We start from the raw sequence: 26911 nt of genomic DNA on the forward strand, positions 1-26911 counted from the left end.
TGGGAGGGGGAGTTGAAGTAGTCGGCCACAGGTTGGTGGGGTTGTTTGGTGCGTGTCCCAGAGATGATCCCTGGATCGTTCCGTGGGTTGGTGTGCAGTCTCCCGGGTGGACGTGCAGGAAAATCTCTGCTGGATGCGGAAGGATCCTTTGGGGCCTTGGACAGAGGTGAGGAGGAAGGTCTGGGTGCAGGTTTTAAACCTCTTGCGGTGGCAAGGGAAGGTGCTGGGTGTGGAGTGTGTGTTGGTGGGGAGCATGGGCCTAACAAGGGAGTCACAGAGGGAAAGGTCTCTGTGGTATACTGATGGCGGTGGGGAGGGAAATATATTTCTGGTGGTAGGGTCTGATTGGAGGTGGCAGAGAAGATGGAGGATAATACACTGTATCTGGAGATTAGTGGGGTGGAAGGTGAGTGCCGGGGGGTCTATCCTTATTGCAGTTGGAGGGATGGGGTTCAAGGGCAGAGGTGCGAGAAGTGGAGGAAATGCACTGGAGGACATTGTTGATCACGTGGAAGGGAAATTGCAGTCCTTGAAGTAGGAGGGCATCTGAGATGTCCTGGAGTGGAATTGCTCCTCCTGGGAGCAGATGAGGCAGAGGAATTGTGAGTAAGGGATTGTGTTTTTACAGGAGTGTGGGTGGGATTAGGTGTAGTCCAGGTAGCTGTGGGAATTGGTGGGTTTGGAGCAGATGTCGATGTTGGATTGGTTGCTGAAAATTGAGACAAAAAGGCCCAGAAAGTGGAGGGAGGTGTCTGAGATGGTCAGATGAACTTGAGGTCAGGGTGGAAGGTATTCGTGAAGTTGATGAACTGTTCAACCTCTGACTGGTGCTGATACAATCATCAATGTAGCTGAGAAAGTGGTGGGGGTTGGCGCTGGTGTAACTGCAGAAGATGGACTGTTCCACGTATCCTATGAAGAAGCAGGCATAGCTGGGGCCCATGTGGGTGCCCTTTGGTTTGAAATAAGTCGAAGGATTCAAATAAAAATTGTTGAGGGTGAGGACCAGTTCCGCAATTGAATGAGTGTGTCGGTGGAGGGGTACTGGCTAGGTTGGCGGGATAGAAAGAAACTGAGGGCTTGGAGGCCTTCGCCACATCAGATGGACATGCATAGGAAAGATAAGATGGTGAGGGCCAGCAAAATGAAAATCATGAAAGAGGTGGATGGCATGGGTTTGTCCTGAATGTCTGCGGGGAGTTCCTGGACCAAGGGAACAGGACGGTGTCGAGATATAAGGAGATAAATTCAGTGGGGCAAGAGCAGCGGACATAATACATCAACCGGGGCAGTCAGGTTTGTGGATTTGGGTAAGAGGTAGAAGTAGATGGGTGCGGCATTCTGGAACAATGAGGTTCGAGGCTGTGAATGGGAGATCTCCTGAGTTGATGAGGTTTTGGATGGACTGGGAGATGATGGTTTGGTGATGGGAGGTGATGTTGTGGTCGGGGGGGTCAGTAGGAGGAGCTGTCTGTGAGTTGGCACCTGGCTTCAGCGATGTTGAGGTTGTGGCAAACTACCACTGTGCATATTACTGTCAAGTTCCAATTTCTACAATGGTTATTATTTGGAATAATTGGGGAGAAGTCTTCTGACAGAAGGAAGCTTCTCAGCTCTTTGTACCTGTTTCTGGGAAATAAACCTAGTCACGGATCCAGTGTGGTACCTGGAGTCCTGGTTCAGCCTTTGAAAGAGATTGTTGATGTTTCCTGAATGACTGCAAAGGTCATCAGTGACAACATGATGTGTTCAACATGTATCTTTGTACACCAGAATATCAAACCGACAGCCATCAAGTCATCTCTAATCTTATCCATTTACCTTAAAGAACAATTGTAATTTTTATTTTATCTCTGCAGAAGAAAATTTGTTTCTTGTTCTCCCTTTCCATTTACCATTTGTTAATGTGCGTTTTGGATTATTTAAAAAGGTAAATATTCATTTTTTCATCTGACAGACTGTTGTTAAACAGTTTTGTAGCATGTGGAATAAGTTTTGTCTTGTAATAAATCAATAATTTTGTATCTGTTAAAATAAAAACTTGGTTAGATCTTTTTATTTCAAGTCTAATGCAGTCATATTTGAAACTCAGCATAACAATTACTTTTAATTTGGGACTTGTGAGATAAGAAAAATGTAGTGCACTCCTCCTATTATGGTCATCACAGTGAGAATTTTGAGTTTCAGTAAGCTGAATAATTCCAGAGGAACATGACCTTTTTTTGTTCGCTTTTGCTCGATAGCACTCAAAATAGGGATTCCAGCTCATTTTAGCTCTTCCTTAATGAAAGGATACGAACTCCCTTCTGGTACCTGTACAAATTGAGCTGCAATCATGCTATATGCCAAATAGGCTGAAAGCTGTAGCCATCATGGACTGTATAGCTCTATTACTTGCTGTGTAAATCTACTGAGCTTGGGCTTGGCTCATGTTGTCTATTTGTAAACATTCCCATAAACTGAATAATTACTTTGTGCCTATTTCTGTCAGTTTCCACAGGGACATCACATGTTCAAGACAATCTGCAAAGTCCAAAACCACCAGTTGAAATTCATTTTAAAGAACACAACATGAGCTACTTGGAGAAACTCCTGCTGAAAAAGTACAGAAGGTATCGTCAGTTTGTTCAGCTTGATTTTGCAGTTTTCTACCATTTGAAAAAAAAGAAAAAAGTAATTACCTAACTGTCAGATTGACTAAAAAGGTTAATAATGTCAAAAAAGTGATACTTTAGGATCAGGTGATCTGGAGCAGCACTTGGTCCTAATTGATGCACTAATGTGTTGTGGTTTAAGTAAAAGTAGAATGTTCAAACAAAGCACTTGACAAATATTCCATCAGAAATTTTAATTGGTGAATATACATTAAGTTGAAATGTAATAAAATTAAACAGTTAATTTTAAACATTTCTTGTTTTTAAGTTTTGTTCAGGTCAAAATGCAAAATTAGCTATTGTGTGAACACACTTATCTGGAAAATTTAAGTAAAAATTTGGAAGAAAGGTATTTTAAATCCACTACCGAACAACCCAAATGGCCTCCTTTTTCAAAGACCGCAATTCTCCCTCCGATGTGGTCGACGATTCTCTCCACCGCATCTCCTCCACTTCCCACACCTCCGCCCTTGAACCCCGCCCTCCAATCGCCACCAGGACAGAACCCCACTGGTTCTCACCTTCCACCCCACCAACCTCCGGATATATCGTATTATCCTCCGTCATTTCCGCCACCTCCAAACAGACTCCACCACCAGGGATATATTCCCCTCCCCACCCCTATCAGCGTTCCAGAGAGACCATTCCCTCCGCGACTCCCTCTTCAGGTCCACGACCCCCACCAACCCGACCCCCAACAACCCAACCTCCCCTCCCGGCACCTTCCCCTGCAACCGCAAGAAGTGCAAAACTTGCGCCCACACCTCCCCCCTCACCTTCGTCCGAGGCCCCAATGGATCCTTCCATATCCATCGCAAATTCACCTGCACTTCCACACATCATTTACTATATCTGTTACACCCGATATGGTCTCCTCTACATTGGGGAGACAGGCCGCCTACTTGTGGAATGTTTCAGGGAACACCTCTGGGACAACCCAAGCGTCCTGTGGCTGAACACTTTAACTCTCCCTCCCACTCCGCCAAGGACATGCGATGGAGGAGGCCAAGGACCTGCCAGACCCTGACCACACGACGCATGGAGGAAGAGCGCCTCATCTTCTGCCTAGGAACCCTCCAACCACACGGGATGAATGTAGATTTCTCCAGCTTCCTCATTTCCCCTCCCCCCACCTTTTCTCAGTCCCAACCCCCGGATTCAGCACCCCCTCTTGACCTGCAATCTTCTTCCTGACCTCTCCGCCCCCAACCCCTCTCTCTGGCCTATCACCCTCACCCTCACCTCCTTCCACCTATCATATTCCCAGCGCCCCTCCCCCAAATCCCCTCCCCCCTACTTTTTATCTCAGCCTGCCTGGCACACCAGCATCATTCCTGAAGAAGGGCTTATGCCCGAAATGTCAATTCTCCTGCTCCTTGGATGCTGCCTGGCCTGCTGTGTTTTTCCAGCATCACATTTTTCAATTTTAAATTCAGTGTAGAGTTGGAATATGGATTCATTTTTAAGAGTTATATTTCTGATTTAAATGGGTTTGTGAGATTCTGCTGAAGTTGTTTGCAAAATGTGGCGTTTGGTGTACTTGCTTTCTAATTGACCAGTTAAGAAACCCATGAATCATATTTAAACGATAACATCACATTCTTTGGTGGTTTCCAGTTTATCTGATGACTGGGTTTTTTTTTAGATTAGATTACTTAGTGTGGAAACAGGCCCTTTGGCCCAACAAGTCCACACCGCCCCGCCGAAGCGCAACCCACCCATACCCCTACATTTACCCCTTACCTAACACTACGGGCAATTTAGCATGGCCAATTCACCTGACCTGCACATCTTTGGACTGTGGGAGGAAACCGGAGCACCCGGAGGAAACCCACGCAGACACTGGGAGAACGTGCAAACTCCACACAGTCAGTCGCCTGAGGCGGGAATTGAACCCGGGTCTCTGGCGTTGTGAGGCAGCAGTGCTGACCACTGTGCCACCGTGCTGCCCACAGCATGTTTGTTCCCTGAGCTTGAATATTTGTTTTGTAGATTTTGAGAAGAATAATAACTTGAAACGAAATGCTTTGTCTTTTAGAATTCCATTGGAATCTTTTCAGATTTCCTGTAGGAATGACTTAAGTTCCTTGTCTTCATCTCGTGAAGAAGAGAATGACCAGAAAGATGAAGAGCTCCTACTAACAGGTTAGTTTTATCAAACTGTTTCACAACTGGTGGTGAAACACTTCAAATATCATAGAATTTACAGCAGACCTGCCATAAATTGTATTTACCAACATTGTAATTCACGGCTTGCGAAATATGAAACCACTAGTTCTTTACTCAGTATTTTTAGGAGTTGTATAACTTTCTGTATGAAATGATAAATTTAGTAATAATCAGTTCGGTATCTTCACCACTGTTTTCTTATGAGTTTGAACTATATACAAGTTCCAAAACACTGTCCTTGTCTAATCAGCACACATTTCTTTGGTGGGGAGAATGTGGACAATAGTGGTGATTTCAGAAAAGCAAAATTCTTTGCTTTTGTTGATGGAGATCTGAAATAAACCCAGTGCTGAAAATCTCAGTAGGTGTGGCAGCACGTATGGAGAGAGAAACAGAGTTGATGTTTTGAGTCTAATTACTCTTCAGAGTACAGTGATTTCATTCCTGATGTTTAGTGCCACAATCTAGAATGGGTCTGGCCTGTTTTCTCCACTCCCCCAGCCAAATGTCCAGCTTCTCCAGGGTATTATTTTATATATTTATCTTTGCTTCCTTGTCAACCATCTAAGGTTTTAACAGAAGCTGCTTTGGGAATGTTCGCTGGATTTTTCAAAATCTCCTTGATTCTAGACCAGTTTCTGTACATTGGAAAGTAACAAATGTTTAGAAAGAAAGGAGAGTAAATAGGCAAGGTCTTTTCCCCAGGGTGGGGGAGTCCAACACTGGAGAGCATAGGTTTAAGGTGAAAGGAAAAAGATTTGAAAAGATCCTAAGAGGCAACATTTTCATGCAGAAGGTAATGTGTGCATGGAATGAGCTGTCAGATGAAGTGGTAGAGGCTGGTACAATTACAACATTTAAAAATCATCTGAATGGACGAATCAGACCAAAGGGTCTCTTTCTGTGAAGTTTAAGAAGGGCGGTAAGGACAAGCCAGGGAACTATAGACCGGTGAGTCTGACCTCGGTGGTGGGCACGTTGTTGGAGGGAATCCTGAGCAACAGGATGCACATGTATTTGGAAAGGCAAGGACTGATTAGGGATAGTCAACATTGCTTTGTGCGTGGGAAACCATGTCTCACAAACTTGATTGAGATTTTTGAAGAAGTAACAAAGAGGATTAATGAGGGCACAACGGTAGATGTGATCTATATGGACTTCAGTAAGGCGTTTGACAAGGTTCCCCATGGGAGACTGATAAGCAAGGTTAGATCTAATGGAATACAGGGAGAACTATCCATTTTGATATAGAACTGGTTCAAAGGTAGAATACATGGTGGTGGTGGAAGATTGTTTTTCAGATTGGAGGCCTGTGAACAGTGGAGTGCCACAAGGATCAGTACTGGGTCCTCTACTTTTTATCATTTACATAAATGATTTGGATGTGAGTATAAGAGGTACAGTTAGTATGTTTGCAGATGATACCAAAATTGGAGGTGTAGTGGACAGCGAAGAGGGTTACCTCAGATTACAACAGGATCTGGACCAGATGGGCCAATGGGCTGAAAAGTGGCTGATGGAGTTTAATTCAGATAAATTCGAGGTGCTGCATTTTGGGAAAGCAAATCTTAGCAGGACTTATACACTTAATGGTAAGATCCTGGAGAGTGTTGTTGAACAAAGAGACCTTGGAGTGCAGGTTCATAGCTCCTTTAAAGTGGAGTCGCAGGTAGATAGGCTAGTGAAGAAGGTGTTTGTTATGCTTTCCTTTATTGGTCAGAGTATTGAGTACAGGAGTTGGGAGGTCATGGTTTGGCTGTACAGGATATTGGTTAGGCCACTGTTGGAATATTGTGTGCAATTCTGGTCTCCTTCCTGTCGGAAAGATGTTGTGAAACTTGAAAGGGTTCAGAAAAGATTTACAAGGATGTTGCCAGGGTTGGAGGATTTGAGCTATAGGGAGAGGCTGAACAGGCTGGGGCTGTTTTCCCTGGAGCGTCGGAGGCTGAGGGGTGACCTTATAGAGGTTTACAAAATTGAGGGGTATGGATAGGGTAAATGGGCAAAGTCCTTTCTCTGGGGTTGGGTAGTCCAGACTGGAGGGCATAGGTTTAGAGTGAGAGGGGAAAGATGTAAAAGAGACCTAAGGCGCAACTTTTTCATGCGGAGGGTTGAATGTGTATGGAATGAGCTGCCAGAGGAAGTGGTGGAGGCTGGTATAATTGCAACATTTAAGAGGCGTTTGATGGGTATGTGAATAGGAAGGGCTTGGAGGGATATGGGCCAGATGCTGGCAGGTGGGCCTAGATTGAGTTGGGATATCTGGTCGACATGGACAGATTGGACCGAAGGGTTTGTTTCCATGCTGTACAACTCTATATTCTTCCATCAGGCAGAAGGTACAAGGACACAAGTAGGTTCAGGGACAGCTCCTTCCAGCCATTATTAGACTATTGAATGGACTCGCTAGCCTCTCAAAATGCTGATCTTGCTAACGTTGATCTCTCTTGTACGCTCTGTGCAATGTTACCTGTCTCCCTCCATCTAAATCTTTTATTCTTTACATCCTTGTTTACTGTGATCTTCTGTACTGGTCATAAACAAAGTTTTTCACTGTACTTTGGCACAAGTGACAATAAATAAATCAATGTTAGAATTTAAAATTAGTGATGTGATATCCAGGCACCGATAAACACCCTTTGGTCCACTTGTCCATGCCGGCCAGATATCCTAAATAAATCTAGTCCCATTTGCCAACACTTGGCCCATATCCCTCCAAACCCTTCCTATTCGTATACCCATCTAGAAGCCTTTTAAATGTTGTAATTGTACCAGCCCCCACCACTTCCTCTGGCAGCTCATTCTGTACACACATCACCCTCTGTATGAAAACATTTGGTGGCTCTGTGAAACTGAAACTTTAGCTTTGAAACAGCCAACACAATCATAGGATCTAAAATGACACAATTCCTGTTGTTTTATAGAAAGAGTAAATGCAAGGAATGTTTACAAAAAAGGAATAAACTGAGGTGAATTCTAGCCCCACATTTTTATAGAAAACCACTGTGATAGAGATAAAGGAATGCAAAGGAAAGTGGGGGTCGGCAAGTTATTCGAGGGATTCCTGAAGGACAGGGTGTACATGTATTTGGAAAGGCAAGGATTGATTAGGGATAGTCAACATGGCTTTATGCTTGGGAAATCATGTCTCGCAAACCTGATTGAGTTTTTTGAAGAAGTAACAAAGAGGATTAATGAGGGCGCAACGGTTGATGTGATCTGTATGGACTTCAGTAAGGCGTTCGACAAGGTTCCCCATGGGAGTCTGGTGAGCTAGGTTAGATCTCATGGAATATAGGGAGAACTCACCATTTGGATAGAGAACTGGCTCAAAGGTAGAAGACAGAGGGTGGTGGTGGAGGGTTGTTTTTCAGACTGGCGGTCTGTGACCAATGGAGTGCCACAAGGATCGGTGCTGGGTCCTCTACTTTTCATCATTTTTCTAAATGATTTGGATGTGAGCATAAGAGGTATAGTTAGTAAGTTTGCAGATGACACCAAAATTGGTGGTGTAGTGGACAGTGAAGAAGGTTATCTCAGATTACAATGGGATCTTGATCAGATGAGCCAATGGACTGTGGAGAGACAGATGTAGTTGAATTTAGATAAATGTGAGGTGCTGCATTTTTGGAAAGCACATCTTAGCAGAACATATATACTTAATGGTAAGGTCCTAGGGAGTGTTGCTGAACAAAGAGACCTTGGAGTGCAGGTTCATAGCTCCTTGAAAGTGGATAGATAGGATAGTGAAGAAGGCGTTTGGAATGCTTTCCTTTATTGATCAGAGTATAGAGTACAGGAATTGGGAGGTCATGTTGTGGCTGTACAGGACATTGGTTAGGCCACTTTTGGAATATTGCATGCAATTCTGGTGTCCTTCCTATTGGAAAGATGTTGTGAAATTTGAAAGGGTTCAGAAAAGATTTACAAAGACGTTGCCAGGGTTGGAGGGTGTGAGCTATAGGGAGAGGTTTAATAGTCTCTGGTTGTTTTCCCTAGAGCGTCGGAGGCTGAGGGGTGACCTTACAGAGGTTTATAAAAGCATGAGGGGTAATGATAGGATAAATAGACAAAGTATTTTCCCTTGGGTGGGGAAGTCCAGAACTAGAGGGCATGGGTTTAGGGTAAGAGAGACCGAAGGGGCAACCTTTTCACTCAGAGGGTGATACGTGTATGGAATGAGCTGTCAGAGGAAGTGGTGGAGGCTAGTTCAATTACAACATTTTAAAGGCATCTGGATAGTAAATGAATAGGAAGGGTTTGGAGGGATATGGGCGAATGCTGGCAGGTGGGACTAGATTTGGTTGGGATATCTGGTCGACATAGACGAATTGGACCGAAGGGTCTGTTTCCATGCTGTACATCTCTATGACTATGACTCTATGGGTGGGAGGTGGGGATCTTGAAGACAGAGAGAAGGGACATATTGATTATGGCAACTTGGAAAAGATTAAAAACACTTGAAGTTTTAAAACAATTTCTGTGCCACCTTGACTGATATCATCATATATATTTGTCTTTTCTTCATGGCAGCTGAAGAGATTGAAGAACATGAAAATTGTATTGCTCTTTTTAAAGTGAATGAACCTTCTGAGGACACAGAGGAAATCCAGTCAGTTTTGAGAATTATCGAATTAGAAGAGGTAAGTATGTGTATAGCAAATAAATTAAAGGCCTGAAATTGCAAGGATGGAAGCAACAAAACTCAGAATTTTCTGTTGTTATGACCTCCAAATGTGATTTGTCAGATTTGTGTTTCTAAGCTGTCAAAATCTAGTGGAATTTACAGACTGGCTTTGGGAATCCAGTCTTAGCTGTGCAGCAAAGATTGTAGAAATAGAACATCAAATTAAATCTTTCTAAATACAACATTATAATAAATATTGCCTTTTTTTTAAAGATTACAAAGTATTGCAAGGTGTTGGTTACCATGCTAGATTTAAAACAATGTCTAATAGTATCTTAATTAGAAACTGTGAACTGCCTGTTACTTGTGTAAAAACTGAGAGGATTTAAGGTCCATTTACTCATCTTCTAGAAACTCCAAAATAAGCCACCACCAGTATACTCATCTTTAAATTTTGTTATTTTTAGGTGTGCTTTAGCGGACATAACTCACTTCTTCAAAATAAAAATTGCAAATTACTGGTTTACCATTTATATCTTTGTGTTGATTGGCAGCTAAAAACATTGCACACTTGGTTAGGGCTTCAGCAAGAGCATGAGATTTTGTTGATGTTTGGCAAATTGAATGGGGAGAAGGGACAGCCTGACTGCAGTCCTTGTGGCATGGAAATACTGTTTGACTGACAGGTGGGAAAGAGATGTCAAGTTATAAGATTTTACTTTTACGAGGATGTGTTATTTATCAGTTAGTGTTAATACAGTTGTTTCTGTTAAATTTCAAATTCAGTCAGCACCGGCTGTTTGAAACCTTGCTGTAGATTTCCCTTTTCAAATTTAGATAGCAGCCAGTTTGGAAGTGGGCCTCTGTCTCCTTTGAAGCACATGCTTAAATATTAATGACTTGGTAATAAAGAATTATTCTGGAAGGAATAAGTGGATTTGAGAGGTGAACTCAGCAACATCCTGTAGCACAACTACCAAGTGAAAACCTGCAAAAAGGTTTGCTGTTTTAAAAAAAAACATTGTAATAAATGTGTTTTCAAATTGGTGCTTTAAAGATCAAAAAAGCTTACTGATAGGTCCACGAATACTGATCTCTATTGCAAACTTTTAAAAAATATAACTAAGTAATATCCGCTTCTCTCAAAACCATAGCAGTCAAATCTTTTGAAGGAATATGACCCTTTGTGGACACTTTTTAGATTTCCCATATTCCTACAGGCCAATGATAGTAATTGAAAAGTAAAGTTGTAAAATATTGCCATGTCATTCCAAGAATGTTCCCAGTGATTGGGAGTCCAAAACTGTCGGGTGCAATGTAAGGCTACAAGGTGGGCCATGTAGGATTGAGATGAAGAGAAATTTCTTCATCCAGACAGTAGTGAGCCTATGGAATTCTCTGCCACATAACATGATTCAGGCCAAAACATTGAATGTTTTCAAGAATGAGTGCAATATATTTCTTGAGGTGAAAGGGATCAAATCATAATGGGAGAAAATGGGGGCAAGGTTCTGAGTTGGATGATCAGCTATGATTGTGTGTAATGGCAGGATAGGCTCAAAGAACCAAATGACCAACCCCTGCTCAAGAAGGGGAGTAGGGATAACCCTAGTAACTATAGGCCGGTGAGTCTCACTTCTGTTGTGGGCAAAATCTTAGAGAGAATTGTAAGGGATAGGATTTATGAACATCTGGATAGGAATAATGTGATCAAGGATAGTCAGCATGGTCTTGTGAAGGGCAGGTCGTGCCTCACAAACCTTATTGAATTCTTTGAGAAGGTGACTAAGGAGGTGGACGAGGGGAAAGCGGTAGATGTGGTGTATATGGATTTTAGTAAGGCATTTGATAAGGTTCCCCATGGTAGACTACTGCATGGTACTGAGGGTGAGTTGGAGGTTTGGATTAGGAGTTGGCTAGCTGGAAGAAGACAGAGGGTAGTAGTTGATGGCAAAGGTTCATCTTGGAGTGCCGTCACTAGCGGTGTTCCGCAAGGATCTGTTTTGGGACCATTGCTGTTTGTCATTTTTATAAATGACCTGGAGGAGGGCTTAGAAGGTTGGGTGAGCAAGTTTGCGGATGATACGAAAGTCGGAGGAGTTGTAGACAGTGAGGAAGGATGTGGCAGGTTACAGCGGGATATAGATAAGCTGCAGAACTGGGCAGAAAGGTGGCAAATGGAGTTCAATGTAGCTAAGTGTGAGGTGATTCACTTTGGTAAGAGTAACAAAAAGATGGGGTACTGGGCTAATGGACAGATACTTGGTAGTGTGGATGAGCAGAGGGATCTTGGTGTCCATGTACACAGATCTTTGAAAGTTGCCACCCAGGTAAATAGTGCGGTGAGGAAGGCATATGGCCTACTGGCTTTTATTGGTAGAGGAATTGAGTTCCGGAGTACTGAGGTCATGTTGCAGTTGTATAAGATTCTGGTGCGGCCGCATCTGGAGTATTGTGTGCAGTTTTGGTCGCCATACTATAGGAAGGATGTGGAGGCACTGGAATGGGTGCAGAGGAGGTTTACCAGGATGTTGCCTGGTATGGTAGAAAGATCGTATGAGGAAAGGCTGAGGCACTTGGGGTTGTTTTCATTGGAGAAAAGAAGGTTTAGGGGTGACTTGATAGAGGTGTACAAGATGATTAGGGGTTTAGATAGGGTCGACAGTGAGAATCTTTTTCCACGTATGGAGTCAGCTATTACAAGGGGGCATAGCTTCAAATTAAGGGGGGGTAGGTATAGGACAGATGTTAGGGGTAGTTTCTTTACTCAGCGAGTCGTGAGTTCATGAAATGCCCTGCCAGTAGCAGTGGTGGACTCTCCCTCTTTATGGGCATTTAAGCGGGCATTGGATAGGCATATGGAGGATAGTGGGCTAGTGTAGGTTAGGTGGGCTTGGATCGGCGCAACATCGAGGGCCGAAGGGCCTGTACTGCGCTGTATTCTTCTATGTTCTATGTTCGATGATAAAAAAAAGTCAAGTCCCCTGTGATCACTGTTTTATAATTGCTACTTGAGCCTCTAACCTCTTGATTTATAATATGTCTTACATTACAATACTGTTAGGAACTTGTTATTTATTCCCACCATTGATTTCTGTCCCTTATTGTTTCATTAGTTCCACCTAAACTCCAATTTTCTAAGTGCTATGTTTCTATGCTTAGTGAAGAAGAGCGTTGTAGAACTTCATAAATGTATAGCATTTTTTTTTTACAGATGATCCAAGTTATGTTTGTAATGAGACTTTAACAAAGTTTACATATTTGAAATAATGGCTTCTATCATGTAAAGTATGATACATGCAACATTTTCTGTGCATTTTTGTGATATAGTCTTTGTGTGACTGCTGACTGATCTTTCTTAGTTAGTTGTTCTGTTTATTGGAGATCCATTCATTGCAAAAGCTTTTTCTTGTTTTATCTTCTAATTTAAACGCTCCAGCTAGTGAATTAAATTCAATACATGAGTTGGTTTTCACAGAAAAACAAACTGAATTGTACAATTTTATCTCAAAGCAACAAATTAAATGTAATGTAAAAAGAAGAGAACAAAACGATTTTAATGTCTTTTATGTAATTAACTTTAATCATAGGACTTATCTTTCAACTGAAAAACAAGAATGAATAGGTTTATATTCTCATGCTCCAAAGGAGAGTTGGATTTTCTGAGTTATTGTCTGTCTACTCTTAAGGCTGCTATGGAAAATAGAGTTGTTCTATTCGTTCAGTAGCAATTTCTAAGGTTAAGGTTGTGACAAGTTGAGTAGACTGCAAAGAGATTTGCTTTTCTTTGGTATACAGTCTGTTCTGATATAATACAATATGGTCCCAATCCCATGTTTATTCTGCGTTATAAGAAAATTATGTAATAGCAGCACCATTTAAACCAATGGGACCAGAATCACATTATAGCCATTACTGGTAAGGAAAGTTCGTGTTCTACAAATAATGGTCTAAATTCTTCATTCATGTTAAAGCCAATTTGCATTGAAGAAACGCACATTATAACAGAACTGACTGTATGCATTTCTCTTTATGGGAATGCTGATAATGCTCCCAGAAAAGAACAGTGTGCCATTAGTAAGCATACACATCCCTTCCCTGATCTAGTCCAGGGTTAAAATTTATGAAGAATCTTTGGACATCTAAAGAAGTAGGCTAATCATTTAAGAAATGTGGTCAATACAAATTTTGATTACCTTTTAAGACAACAGAGGTATGTTTATGAATTGAGTGTGGAAAAACCTGGTAAACAATGCAGTGAATCAAACTGTCTTTATAACTAGACCGACAATGGCATATATGAAGAAGCTTCCAGCTACCTTGTTGAAGAAGCTGATGGCAATGCACAAGAAAATAGACCAAGGTAATAGATTGCAATATATGAATGTCCTTAGTACAAAATTGCAGAAACTTGCAAATAACTTGTTTTTTTTGTCAGGGGGGAGGGAAATAATTTAAGTGAACATCAAGGATTTGGGGTTTGCATTTTTTCTGTTTGAAATCAGTGTGAAAGGATGGTTAGCTAACTCTGAGCGGTTATCTTGGTTTACTTCAGGAGCAAGAATTACATAAAGTATAAATTAATATATTATAAACATAATACATTCGCTGTTTTGAATGCTCCCTACTATTATGGATTGTTATTGTTATGTCCACAGCTGAATGATTGTACAGTCACTGTAGTCCCAATATTCCATGATTCCCACTATACAGGTTAGCAGACACAATTCTTCTTTCTTTCTTTGTTTCTCCCTTTCTCCAGTACTCAATCCTGCTTGATCTCTTCCTTCCCAATTGGGAATTCACCCGTCTATTGATTGTTTTAGCTTTGAGCCTCACCAGTACCTTCTTGCCTTGTAACCTTGCATTGCTGTTAACTAACATCATTTGCCTTCCTTTCTCTCATCACTGTATATTGAAATTAAATGTTCTCTTTGTTTGATGTTTGTATCTCTAGTTAAGGGTACGTATGAAGGTTATCTACTTCTAATTTAATGATGATTCTTGAGATTGTCATTCGTATAATGATTCTGGATTAGTGGTGCTGGAAGAGCACAGCAGTTCAGGCAGCATCCAAGGAGCTTCGAAATCGACGTTTCGGGCAAAAGCCCTTCATCAGGAATAAAGGCAGTGACCTTGAAGCGTGGAGAGATAAGCTAGAGGAGTGTGGGGGTGTGGAGAAAGTAGCGTAGAGTACAATGGGTGAGTGGGGGAGGGGATGAAGATGATAGGTCAGGGAAGAGAGGGTGGAGTGGATAGGTGGAAAAGGAGATAGGCAGGTAGGACAAGTCTGGACAAGTCATGGGGACAGTGCTGAGCTGAAAGTTTGGAACTAGGGTGAGGTGGGGGAAGGGGAAATGAGGAAACTGTTGAAGTCCACATTGATGCCCAGGGGTTGAGGTGTTCCGAGGCGGAAGATGAGGCGTTCTTCCTCCAGGCGTCTGGTGGTGAGGGAGCGGCGGTGAAGGAGGCCCAGGACCTCTATGTCCTCGGCAGAGTGGGAGGGGGAGTTGAAATGTTGGGCCACGGGGCGGTGTGGTTGATTAGTGCGGGTGTCCCGGAGATGTTCCCTAAAGCGCTCTGCTAGGAAGTGCCCAGTCTCCCCAATGTAGAGGAGACCGCATTGGGAGCAACGGATATAATAAATGATATTAGTGGATGTGCAAGTAAAACTTTGACTCAAGCTTAACACTGTTCTGAGAAAACATCTATTGTATGATTTTAAATAGCAAAAGTAATGAGTCTTTTTTTAAAATTGTTTAACCACCCACAGTCCTGACAATAGCCTGCAATTTAATACTGTGAACAGCATTAATTATTTTAAAGCAAGACTTCAGTCCCTATCTTTGCAAGAAGATCTGCGTTAGGGAGCTACTGATAACAGCTCTGTAGTCCCACTAGCACCAGTTGGTGAGATGTCTTTGTAGCTTGAGGTTGAAGAGATCAATGGGGTGGTGAAAAGGTGGAAGGATGACCTATGGTGGGAAGCGGATTGAGCCTTTCTACACTACAAGTAAAATATCGGCACTGGAAAGATGAGGCCTTTAAGTAGACCTTTTTTTGCTCAACAATGAACAGGCTGCCTCACACTGTCTCCACCTCCATAAAACTTTAGGCAATTCAGGGGCAAATAGCCGAGTGGTGGGAAGGCACTACTGAAGTGTCACCTGCTTTCAGATCCATCGCTTTTGAGAAGTATAGCTTAGATTGTCACAAATGTGCAGCTTACGGTTAGAGTTAGAGCATTAGGCATAATTGTGTCCAAATGAACAGATAGAATGAAGTTGCCATTTTAACATCATTAATTCTGTGCTCCTTTCTATATATCCATTGTAAAATCTTGTGCTCACATTTTATAATTGAAACTGTAATTAACGTAAACTTTGCTGTCTATAATTGCACCTTTCTGTCAATGTCAGTAGAAAAGGTTGATGAGAAGAACTTGCTCACATAGGACATTAAATGTGGTTGATAGGAATATATTCATCTTTTCTCTTCCAGAATTTATGGAAGTTTCTGTGAAACAATTAACTCATCATTGAAACATGAAAACATCACAATATCAAGAAATATTGACACGTCACCATTTCAAGCTCCAAACCAAATTGATTCTTCAGCTTTCAGTTGCACCTGTACAGTAGAAGAAAATCAACAGTTATCTCTCAATGACACGGATGGAAATTTAATGGCAGAGCAGCGCACTCACAAAGGTATGGATTATCCAAAATTTTTTCATAGCCCATATACAGAAAAGAAACCTTGATGGTAACTCCAATCTCCCACATGTATCAGAAATTTAAACATTACTGACACGTTCACCTCTTTCACTTTGATATGTTTCCCACTGCCACAGCTGCTCACCAAGAGAAAGCTTATCATGACTGAAACCAAAGTCCTACCATCGCATGTGCAGTGAAGGCAGAGCAGGCATTCTGACAAATCTTGAATGAAAGCAAGTATCACTTTTATTTCATCTTTTTTCCCTTGCCCTGCAAGGTGAAAGAATCTTCCCCACTGAGGATAAACTGTATTTTCCTTAATTCCTTTCATCTTCAATTCTTCATCCAACCACTACACACCCCTAGCTCAACCCATAGCCCTGAAGTCCAGTACTGCATATACCTTCATTTATTTTTGCAATCTTCTATCCTTCAATTTATCATTGTATCTTCTTTTCCTTCACCTATTTACCACTACTTTCCCACTTCTAATCCAAATACATCTCTTAACTTACTTGACCAGAATACTAGGCAGTATGATTTCCTGCTTGTGGCTTTATAGGACCATACAAGTTATGAATTTGTAATGTACAGTGCAGCTTTAATTCTAAACTTGTATGAATCACATTGCACATCTGGACAATCTCAGTACATTGTTTAGAGCAGAAGTTAGGCCTGTAAGTAATGTAAAAGTGTTATTGACAATGCTATCAAGCAGTGATTTCAAACCAACAACCTCACCAATGCTCAGTTTGGTTTTAAGAAGACCTTACCACCTTTATGAAAGGGTGATCATGTTTAACTAACTTGGGAGTTTTTTGAGAAATTAACAAACAGTAGGGGTATAGGAGAACTTGTGGATGTGCTGTTCTTGGATTTCTAGAATGCTTTTAATAAAGTGAACATCTAAGGTTGGTCAGTTGAATGAAATGTGATTTGACTGGAGATTTTAATGTCAAGGATGTTGACATGTGTAACACTTTCATACAGCTTTGCAATGTACACAATATCAGTAAATATTCTGTTAGAATTTAAAATGTCATTTTGCTATGGAGAAAAGCTCAGGTAATACAGTGAAATATTTTGAGTTACTTGTTCAACATTTGCAGGCGTGAATATTCTTTAACAATATTTTTAACAGTACTTGACACTTTCCCAAACTTGGACGAGGCTTTAAAATGTTAGCTCAATGGAATAAATTCAAACTGAGATTGATCAAAACAATAAATTGAACTTTGAAGCTTTAGGTAGAAAATTGGCTTAATATTGGTTAATGTCAAATTTAGAGAGGAATGTGTTCTATAATGATTGCTTTAACTGGGAACATTCTAAACAGTTTTGAAGCTGTAACATTGAAAAGTGTGGCATGTTGATGTATTTTATTTTGAATCAAACTAAGAATTAAATCCACATTTCAAACATCCAGACATGGCTCTGGAAAACAAATTCGATATTGATTCATGTTCATGGTTTCTTTGGTACAGTGAATTTAATATGACAGCAAAACGTTTGGAAATAGCATAATCTGAATTTTATGTGATAGTTGTTACAGTATGTTCAATCTGTGAGAGATCCGTGTGCAGTTTTTAGTCATTTGTCTTGAGAATTGGTGGATGCCATTCACTACTGCTTTGTACTGATTTTTGCTTCAGTCTTTTTCATAGGATATGAGCTTTGCTGGCAAGGTCAGCATTTGTTGCCCGTTCCTAATTGCCTTTAAACTGAGTGGTTCTGTAAGCTTTTTCAGAGGACAGTTGAGATTTATTTGCTTTGATATGGGTTTGGAGTCAAGTATTGACCAGACCAGGTAAGGATGATGGATTTCTGCCTATAAAGGACATTAGTGAATCAGATGGGCTTTTGGACATTCAAAGTTTAATCTTCAGTTGGGGCACTTGTCAATACAATAAGTTAGAGATACATGGGCTTGAATTAGCATTGTTGCCCTTGTCCTTCTAGTTGGTAGAAATCACAGGGAAGAGGTATTGAAGTAAAGTAACCTTGCTAAGTTTCTTTGTGCATTGATTGAACATTTTTCAGGTATAGGATTCCTAGTAGTGGAAAAAAGGATAGTAAACCTTATGGCACAATAGTATAATTGTAGCAGCACTCCTCCAGGATAATATTCTATCACTTACCTCACTTAAACATTGTAGATGGTGGGAGAAACATTGAGCAATCAAAAAGAGAAGGACTTGTTAAAGACTAACCTATTTGGAGTACTATGTACTTGTCACCATACTTAGGAAGAATGCTAATGCATTGGAGGCAGTTCCAAGAATGTTGACTAGACTGATATCTGAAATGAACAGATTGTCTTGTGAAGAAAATAGCCAATGTAACACATTTAACTAAAAAGAGAAGGAGACAAAATTCTGGTAACTATAGGCCAGTTAGCTTCACATCTGTTATTGGGAAAATATTAGTGTTCCTTACAAAGAATGTAATAGAAGAGCATTTAGAAATACATACTATGATCAAATAGAGTCAGAATGGGTTCATGAAGTGAAAATCGTACCAAAATTTACTAGAATTCTTAGAGGTGGTAACAATCAGGATTGATAAAGGAGAGTAATGGATGTAATATATTTGGATTTTCAGAAAGTGTCTGATAAGATGCTCATATTGGGCTACTTAATAAGATAAGAGTTCATGGTGCTGGAGGTGGTACATTAATATGGGTAAAGTATGGCTAACTAACAGAGGGAGAGAATTGAGATAAGTCGGTATTTTCAAGTTGGCAATCTGTGACTACTGGTATGCTGCATGGATCAGCGCTGGGGCTACAGTTATTTATACAATGCATATTGAAAGCTTGGATGAGAAAAGAGTTGTGAACACCTAATTGTGAATGAAGATGACACAAAGTATCTGCAGAGGGATATGGACAGGTTATAAGAGTTTGTTTGGTATAATATTGAGGAAGTTAAGATGTCACAGAGGGGTCAGTTCCATGTTTACTTCTCTTTCAGGGCACCTTGGGGACTGTAGGGTTAAAAGTCCCACTACCAAAGGACTTAGTGCAATAGCAACTGAAAGCCTGTACACTTTCAATTCACATATGTGGATTTCCCCATTCCGCACAAGTAAGCCTAGACAAGACCTTTGTCCTTTCCAGACAGGACTAATAGCCCTGGCCCAACCCAGTTAACTACCTCCCTCTCCCATTGTCTTATTTCCCCTCCATATTAGCTTAAGTATGTAAATCCCAATTCACTTCCCCTCCATATTAGCATAGGTATGTGAATCCTCCATTTACTTCTCCTCCATATTCGCATAGGTATGTGAGTTCCCCATTGATAGCAGGCAAAGCCTTTCTGTTTTTAATTTCTTTCCATCAACACACAATCATGGAAGATACGATAATCGATTTCTATAGTCCATTCACACGTTGTTACAGGACATTGACATTCATCGGGTTTTGTAAGTTCATAATTATCTACTTTAAATTATGTGATGACAATCATCCCTGTGACTGATAAGTCTTTGTTCAATTTCTATAAAATATACTGCCTCTATGTGTGTCAGGCAGAGATTTGTGAAGAAGAGTCACTACAAGTAGGCACTCAGCTACTTTAGAGATACTTTGAATCTCTCGTCGGCTGTCCGATAATAAAGCTACTGCTGTTGTACAGAAAATGCGTCATCTGGATTTGTGGAAAAAAGCAGACGTCAACAATATAATGTAGAGAAAGATGAGATTTTACATGTTGGCAGGAAGAATAGAGGAGCTGAATATTAATTAATCTCAACACTATCATTCAAGTTTAGCAGGTAATAGGAATGGCAACTGGAATTTTAGGTTTTATTTTGAAGGTGTTATATGTTTTGTTAAGAATATACAAGGCACATATAGTCAGTTCACATCTGGAATAATGTAAACAATTTTGGGCTCCTTCTCTGGTGATACATATATTGGAATGGTAGGTAATCCAGAGAGATGAGTAGATTTGGACTGTACTCGTTGGAATATGGAAAAATGAATAATGAAGGATCTTATTGAAAGATGCATGATTCTTAGAAGACTTGATGGGGTGGATTTGAAATGTTGTTTCCCCTTATGGGAGGGTCTAGGACCAGAGGGCATCATTTCAGAATAAGGATTTGCACATTTAAGACCGATGAGGAGGAATTTCATCTCTGAGGATTTTGAAATTGTGGAATTCTTTACCACAGAGGGCTGTTGAGGCTGGGACATTTTGTGTATTTCAAGGCTGAGATAGACAGATTTTTAATGTAAGGGAATCAAAGCTTATGGGGTAAAGCCTAGAAAGTGGAGTTGAGAGTTATCAGATCAGCCATGATCTCATTGAATGGTGAAGCAGACTTGATTGGCTGAATGCCCTGCTTCTGCTACTATGAGTTGTGGTCATATAGTCACTGTAGGAATGTGCAGCATTGTCATGTAGGTTACTTGTGGGTGGTCGGCAAACCATGCCCCTTTTCCTAGGGCAGTAGTTGTGGTATTTGATAATATGAATGTTTGTCAGCACAGGAAGCCACTTTGAAAGGTATGTGAGGTAAGTATCAGCTTCGAGTGGGGTGCCAGGCATTAGATGGGTAGATTGGCAGATTAGGTTTAGATTAGGTCAAGGTAGTTGTGAAGTATATGCTACAGCAGGAGGGATTGTGTCAGATTCCTGGGGAGAAGGTGGTCTTGCGTCCACCAGCAGAGAAGGAGGCTCTCAGTTCTGATGGAGGACAAGAGTGTCTGCTCTGGAACAGAAGATGGAGATATGACGGGATGCAGTCGATTGTGTATATCAGGTCCAAGTTGTATTTGTACGGTGGTGGAAGGAGGCAGGGTGGCAGTGTTAGGTCTCAGGAGGTGTAGCTGGATGTGTGTTTTACATTGAGCAGTCAGTTTAATAGTTTCCCCAGGAGTTAGATTAAATGTTTAATTGGCTAACCTTTCCTGGATAGCTATTAATTGCAGTGGAGCTCTCTGAATTCCGTGATCTTAGTGGATACTTTTCAAAGGTTGCAACACAGGGGAATTGCCCATTGATATCTTCAATCGCCTGGACAATTCCCTTGGAGTTTGCTATGATGGGGATTCTGCAGTATTCTGACGCGCAACTCCCATCTACACTGTAAAAATGACAATTTGGGCCATTATGTATGTAATATCCTGACCAATATAGAAAATTTCTAATCAACCTCTTCAGAACTATTATTATACATATCTGAAGCAGTGAGGTACTGTTCCCAGGCCTCCTAACTCAGGCCTAGGGACACTACTTCGGGCCTCAAATCTTAGCAATATATATTTACTGTTAACCACGAATATGATGGTGTTAACTCATATAGATTAATTACAATATTTTCTATACAAAGGACTTGTGTATTTCAGGGTAGAATTGATTGTCAATGACTGACAACAGATTTTTCACATCTGGATACATAAATAGCAGTTAAAACATTTCTTAAGTAGTATACACTGTCTCCTGACTTGATGAGAAAAGAGAAAACATTAGTTTCAAATGGTCACGTACATTTTTCATGTTGGTGAAGTATTCAACTGTTGTAATTCTTAATTTTTTGTTTTGCTCTTGAATTTTCCTTCCAGCTAATGACCTTTGGTCATGGTCCTCCCTATTCCAGTAGCCAATTCCTCAACCGTGCAACCTTTCAACCTCTGTTAAAGCCAATGCCCACATACATTTCTTTTCATTTTTAATTTGTAAACCCTGATTATTGATGTTTTTTCTTAGTGTATAGTTTCAAGCGTGACTGAAGAAAATTATATTGTCATTCATACATCAGTTGTGCAGTATCAAAATATTTAATACAATTTGATATTGGCAAAATTGATGTTAATCTGATGCATAAGTATGTTTTCCTTTTTGACTAAAATACTGCAGACATTAGAAAATTGAAATAAGATACTTGAAATACTCAGAAGCGCAAACAGTATCCATGGAGAGTGACACAACTTTTATATTTTAAACATCTTTCTTTGGAACCAAGTTTTAAAAGTTACTTACTCTATGATTTTTGCAGAACTAATTTAGTTCTTTTTCATTATCTCAAAAGTTGAAATTTTGTCTTTATTTGCATTGTCAATTTATGTCTCTCATTTTTTCCTAAATATTATATACTTTTATGATGGTCAAGGTTTTTCTCCTACCTCTACAGATTCTTCAATGGACCAGAAAGATTCAATTCCAAACAGTAAGACATCTTTGCCTCAGATTGGACTAATGAAAGAAAATCATTGTGGTGGAACAATAGACGCAGTCTCTCCTGATTGTGGTAATAATTCATACAGGAGTCACAAATTTGTCAGCCAAAGCTTTGATAGAACAAATGGTATCACTTCTATATTGCCAGCTCAAAAGATTTCATCAGTGTCAAATATTGCAGTTGAGGACTCTGTTTCTACATTGAATGTTGCTGAGGAATTTGACCATAACCTGCAGATTGACAGTTTGGAAGAAAGCAAGAACATTGGCCTCACTGCAAAGCCATCTGATGTAAGAGTTTATCACTTTTTAAAACAAAATCTTGTACTGTAATAGAGCAATCCCTTAATCTATAACACAAATTTTCTGTGTTTAAGTGTTAAACTAAACAGCTAAATATAATAGAGTTGGTCTCTTTATGAAATATTGCACAGCTAAGTTGATTTTTTTTTCCACACATGGTTTCAATCCACAATACTGCTCAGATATTAGGAATATTGCTCCATTATTGCAAACGTGAGGAATGACTCAGAGCAAATGATGAGTAAGATGCTTATAAATATTTAAGCCAAGTGATATTAAAACAAGCCAAGTTACATAGAGATCTGGCAAGAAGACAAAGTAATAGCAAGTTTAAGTGGATGAACTTTGAATTGAGAGGATGTGAATTCTGTTCCCCGATAACTTTGCGAGACTCTATTTTCATTTTAGTTGATTTAAATCAACAAGGCATACATAGAAATGAAATAGTATCAAAGCTTGACATCAAATTGAGGAGTACAAAGAAGGACATAGATGCTTCAACAGAAGGTGCATCATTAGCAATTTGATGAAGACAGATGTGACATATATTTTAGAGAAAAGTGCACAGCAATAAGAAGATAAGAATTCCAAGACTTCATATACATAGAAGCTGTGTTTATATAAAGAAAGACCATAAATAAGTAAAATGAGGTTTTGGGCTTTGTAGATGTGCTGTGAATAATAAGGATAGGGTATGATTTTTGTATAAGGTATCAATGATGCCAAAGTTAGAATAGTGCATGCATTTCTGCACATTCCATAGCACACGTTCTTAACTATGAAAATAATGCAAAACATTCATTAGAACAATGCCATCATAAGAGGCTTCATTCAGAAAGATGCAATAAAAAAAATAAGGTTTCCTCATTGAAGCAAAGAAGAAAAATCTCTACAATGAAGGTTTCAAATGTTTTTTATAGGACAAGTAGTGAGAGATTGTTTCCTGTGCTGGTGAATTGGAGATGCAGATTCAACATTATTAATCAAGTGATCCTTGAAAGAAAAGTTATTAGAACATGGATTTTATTGTGTGTTTATTGAAATGAACTTAATAAATTTATTCAGCTTAATTGTAACATATGAAAAAAAACCCACAAAACATCCAGGGAAAGAGAAAATTGGAATTGAGCAAATAGCTCTATTTGAAGAACTAGTGCAAGAGCAATGGTCAAATGTTGTATAACATGTGTCTTGCTAACCTCTGTTTTATCTTTAGATTAAAATACAATGCTTGTTCCATCTTAAGTTTCTACCTAACCTTTTCAGTGTGTTACATTTGACATGCTGTCATCTTCTTACCCTGACTTCATAAATTAGAAAAAAATATTGATTTTGTTTTGTAGCTATTATACAGGGATCTTTGTTTTATTTATTTTGTTCTATCCTCATGTGTACTCTAGTGGTCACAATTGATGACAGTATTAGTCTGTAATAACTTCCACAAAACAGAAAAATGTGCAATCTGTAGAGCATTGCTTAGAATCCTGCTCAAATAAATCTCCTGTGCTTATTCATGCCACGTCTGCTCTCACTCAATTATAATATACCCGCCTCCCTAATAATTTCAAAAATATATTTAGTCGGCAATGAACATTTCTAGATTTTTCAGACAGTTATAAGGCACCACAAGAAGTGGTCCTAAATTTGTAAAAGGCTTAAGAATGTATGTGTTTTGTTTTCTTTTTTAATTCCCTGTTAGGTAATTTTTTACAATTAGCTATTTTATCATTCTTTTTGAGTCATAGAGATGTGCAGCATGGAAACAGACCCTTCGGTCCAACGCGTCCGTGCCAACCAGATATCCCAACCCAATCTAGTCCCACCTACCAGCACCCGGCCCATATCCCTCCAAACTCCTCCTATTCATATACCCATCCAGTTACCTCGTTGCAATTATACTAACCTTCACTACTTCCTCTGGCAGCTCATTCCATACACGTACCACCCTCTGCATGAAGAAGTTGCCCCTTAGGTCTCTTTTATATCTTTCCCCTCTCACCCTAAACCTATGCCCTCTATGCTCACCCCAGGGAAGAGACTTTGTTTATTTATCCTATCTATGCCCTTCATAATTTTATAAATCTCTGTAAGGTCACCCCTCAGTCTCTGATGCTCCAGGGAAAAACAGCCCCAGCCTATTCAACCTCGCTCTTTAGCTCAAATCCTCCAACCTTGGCAACATCCTTGTAAATCTTTTCTGAACCCTTTCAAGTTTCACAACATCTTTCTGATAGGAAGGAGACCAGAATTGCACGCAGTATTCCAAAAGTGGCCTAACCAATGTCCTGTACAGCTGCAACATTACCTCCCAACTCCTGTACTCAGTATTCTGACCAATAAAGGAAAGCATACAAAGCGCTTCTTCACTATCCTATCTACTTGCAACTCTACTTTCAAGAAGCTATGAACCTGCACTCCAAGGTCTCTGTTCAACAACACTCCCGAGGACCTTACCATTAAGTGTGTAAGTCCTGCTAAGGTTTGCTTTCCCAAAATGCAGCACCTCGCATTTATCTAAACTACACTCCACATGCAGTATTCCAGGGTTTAAATTTTCCAAATGAACTTTGACAAGCAAAGGGGGTAAGATGAAGGATAAGTAAGTGGTTGAGAAGGTGGTAGGTCAGTGGTGTTGGGAGGGAATATTTTATGGTTCCCTAATCGTTAGAGCAGGTTTTAATCTCATCTTTTCCTGGGTAAATATTTAGATGAGTTGAAACCTTTAGAGGTCTGCGATTCTAACTCAGTTTTAGACTTTTTTGGAGCATTCCAGGCATTGGGAAATTGTCCTTCGGACTTTAAACTTGCTAGACAATCCCTGAGTAGTCAGTGTGTCAGGCCTGCTGAGCAATCCTGTAGCTCATCTTTCAGGGAACATTGTTATATCAATGATCTATCATTTGGAAGATCTAAGTCATAGTCTTTCTGAAGGCAAAATCTAATAGCTCCAGATTTTTGGATGTGTATAATTATTTTACCTGATGTAGGTAAAATACAATTTTTCTTTAAAGATTGCTGATGATGATGATATCTATTGGAAAAATAAAGATTTAATACTGCTTTAATTATCTCTTGGAATCTGGATAATGTTCAATTTAATGTGAGAGTTTCCAAAATACCATTGAGAGCATTTGCTGTCGATCTTTAGGGTGCATGAATCTGATATCCACAGAATGCATAGAACAGTATTCAGGTGGAAATATTGCAATTTTAATTTGTAGGATTGAGCAGAAATTTCTCTTACTTGGTCAATAATGGAAATTGGTGGTTCACAAGGAACTGTGCCAGGGCCACTGTTGTTCACTGTTTATGTAAACAATTTGAATTCTAGCCTCATTTTAAAAGGAAAATTGTAGATGCCATCAAATTGTGGGATGAGACAAGATATAGGAACACATTAATACATGAGCAGAATGACTATAACTTCAGTAGATAGTGAGAGGTATCACTTTTTGTATTCAGTGAATTCAGAAAAAAATTCTCCAGAGCGTTTTGAATGTGGAATTCATTTCCATGAGACCTAGTCAAAGCAAATGCATGAATTTAAGGGGAAGCTAAATCTGCACAGAAGGCAAAAAATAATAAAAGGATTTACTCAGGGTTAGATGAAGAGGGTAGGAAGAAATGTTCTCTTGAAGCTGTGTGGCCATGTAGCTGCTGGAAGGTTCTGCATGTTCCAGTCAGCATTCTGATGCATTGGCTTCAGTTTGGATGCTGTCTTGCATGGACCTTGAAGATCTGCAGTGGAAAGAAATATTGCAGTGGTCTTTGGTGGCAGATTTATGTGGAGAATACCCTGTCTTTTTATTGTCAGCATAATTCAGATTAGTATTGAAATGGAACTTTGGAATTTTCTTTCTTTCTTTTGTGGAACAAATATCAAATTCAAGCCATGCCTCAGAATTTCAGCCATAAAGAGTTGAATTATGCAAATCATATAAGGTATTTTGGAAACATTAAACTCAATGAGCTGAGGGACTTAATGTCACTTAATTTCTCCTTGGATCTCCACTTTGTAGTTTTTAAAAAAACGTTTGGAAGATTTCTTGTATGAGATAATCGTTACCTAACACTTATGACCCAAACCAGAATTTTATCCAAGTTCTGCTGTAGGCTTGCCTGTCAAAATATCATTACTAACGTAGCTGAAGTTCTTCACTTCCTGGAACCAACTTGTGAATCTTATCTTGTGAAGCCTTTAATCCTTCGTAAAACATGATTTCTGGAACTGGACACACTATACTAGTTCTAACC

The 26911-nt window shown here is 39.9% G+C and overlaps 1 protein-coding gene across 9 annotated transcripts in view; it reads left to right on the forward strand.

Moving 5' to 3' along the window:
• The window catches only part of zbbx (zinc finger, B-box domain containing), a 109191-nt gene that overhangs the window by 46678 nt on the left and 35602 nt on the right, over window positions 1–26911 (forward strand). For all 9 annotated transcript variants that reach the window (XM_043702155.2, XM_087993616.1, XM_087993622.1 and 6 more), the window contains 6 exons: window positions 2492–2612; window positions 4693–4799; window positions 9357–9466; window positions 13734–13813; window positions 15952–16160; window positions 22308–22645. In XM_043702155.2, the coding sequence (XP_043558090.2) occupies window positions 2492–2612; window positions 4693–4799; window positions 9357–9466; window positions 13734–13813; window positions 15952–16160; window positions 22308–22645 (965 nt within the window). The remainder of the gene's footprint in view (window positions 1–2491; window positions 2613–4692; window positions 4800–9356; window positions 9467–13733; window positions 13814–15951; window positions 16161–22307; window positions 22646–26911) is intronic.

Source organism: Chiloscyllium plagiosum, unplaced genomic scaffold, assembly GCF_037043375.1.
Source record: "Chiloscyllium plagiosum isolate Xiang-an unplaced genomic scaffold, Cpla_swu_hap1 HiC_scaffold_13, whole genome shotgun sequence".
NCBI classification, from domain to species: Eukaryota; Metazoa; Chordata; class Chondrichthyes; order Orectolobiformes; family Hemiscylliidae; genus Chiloscyllium; species Chiloscyllium plagiosum.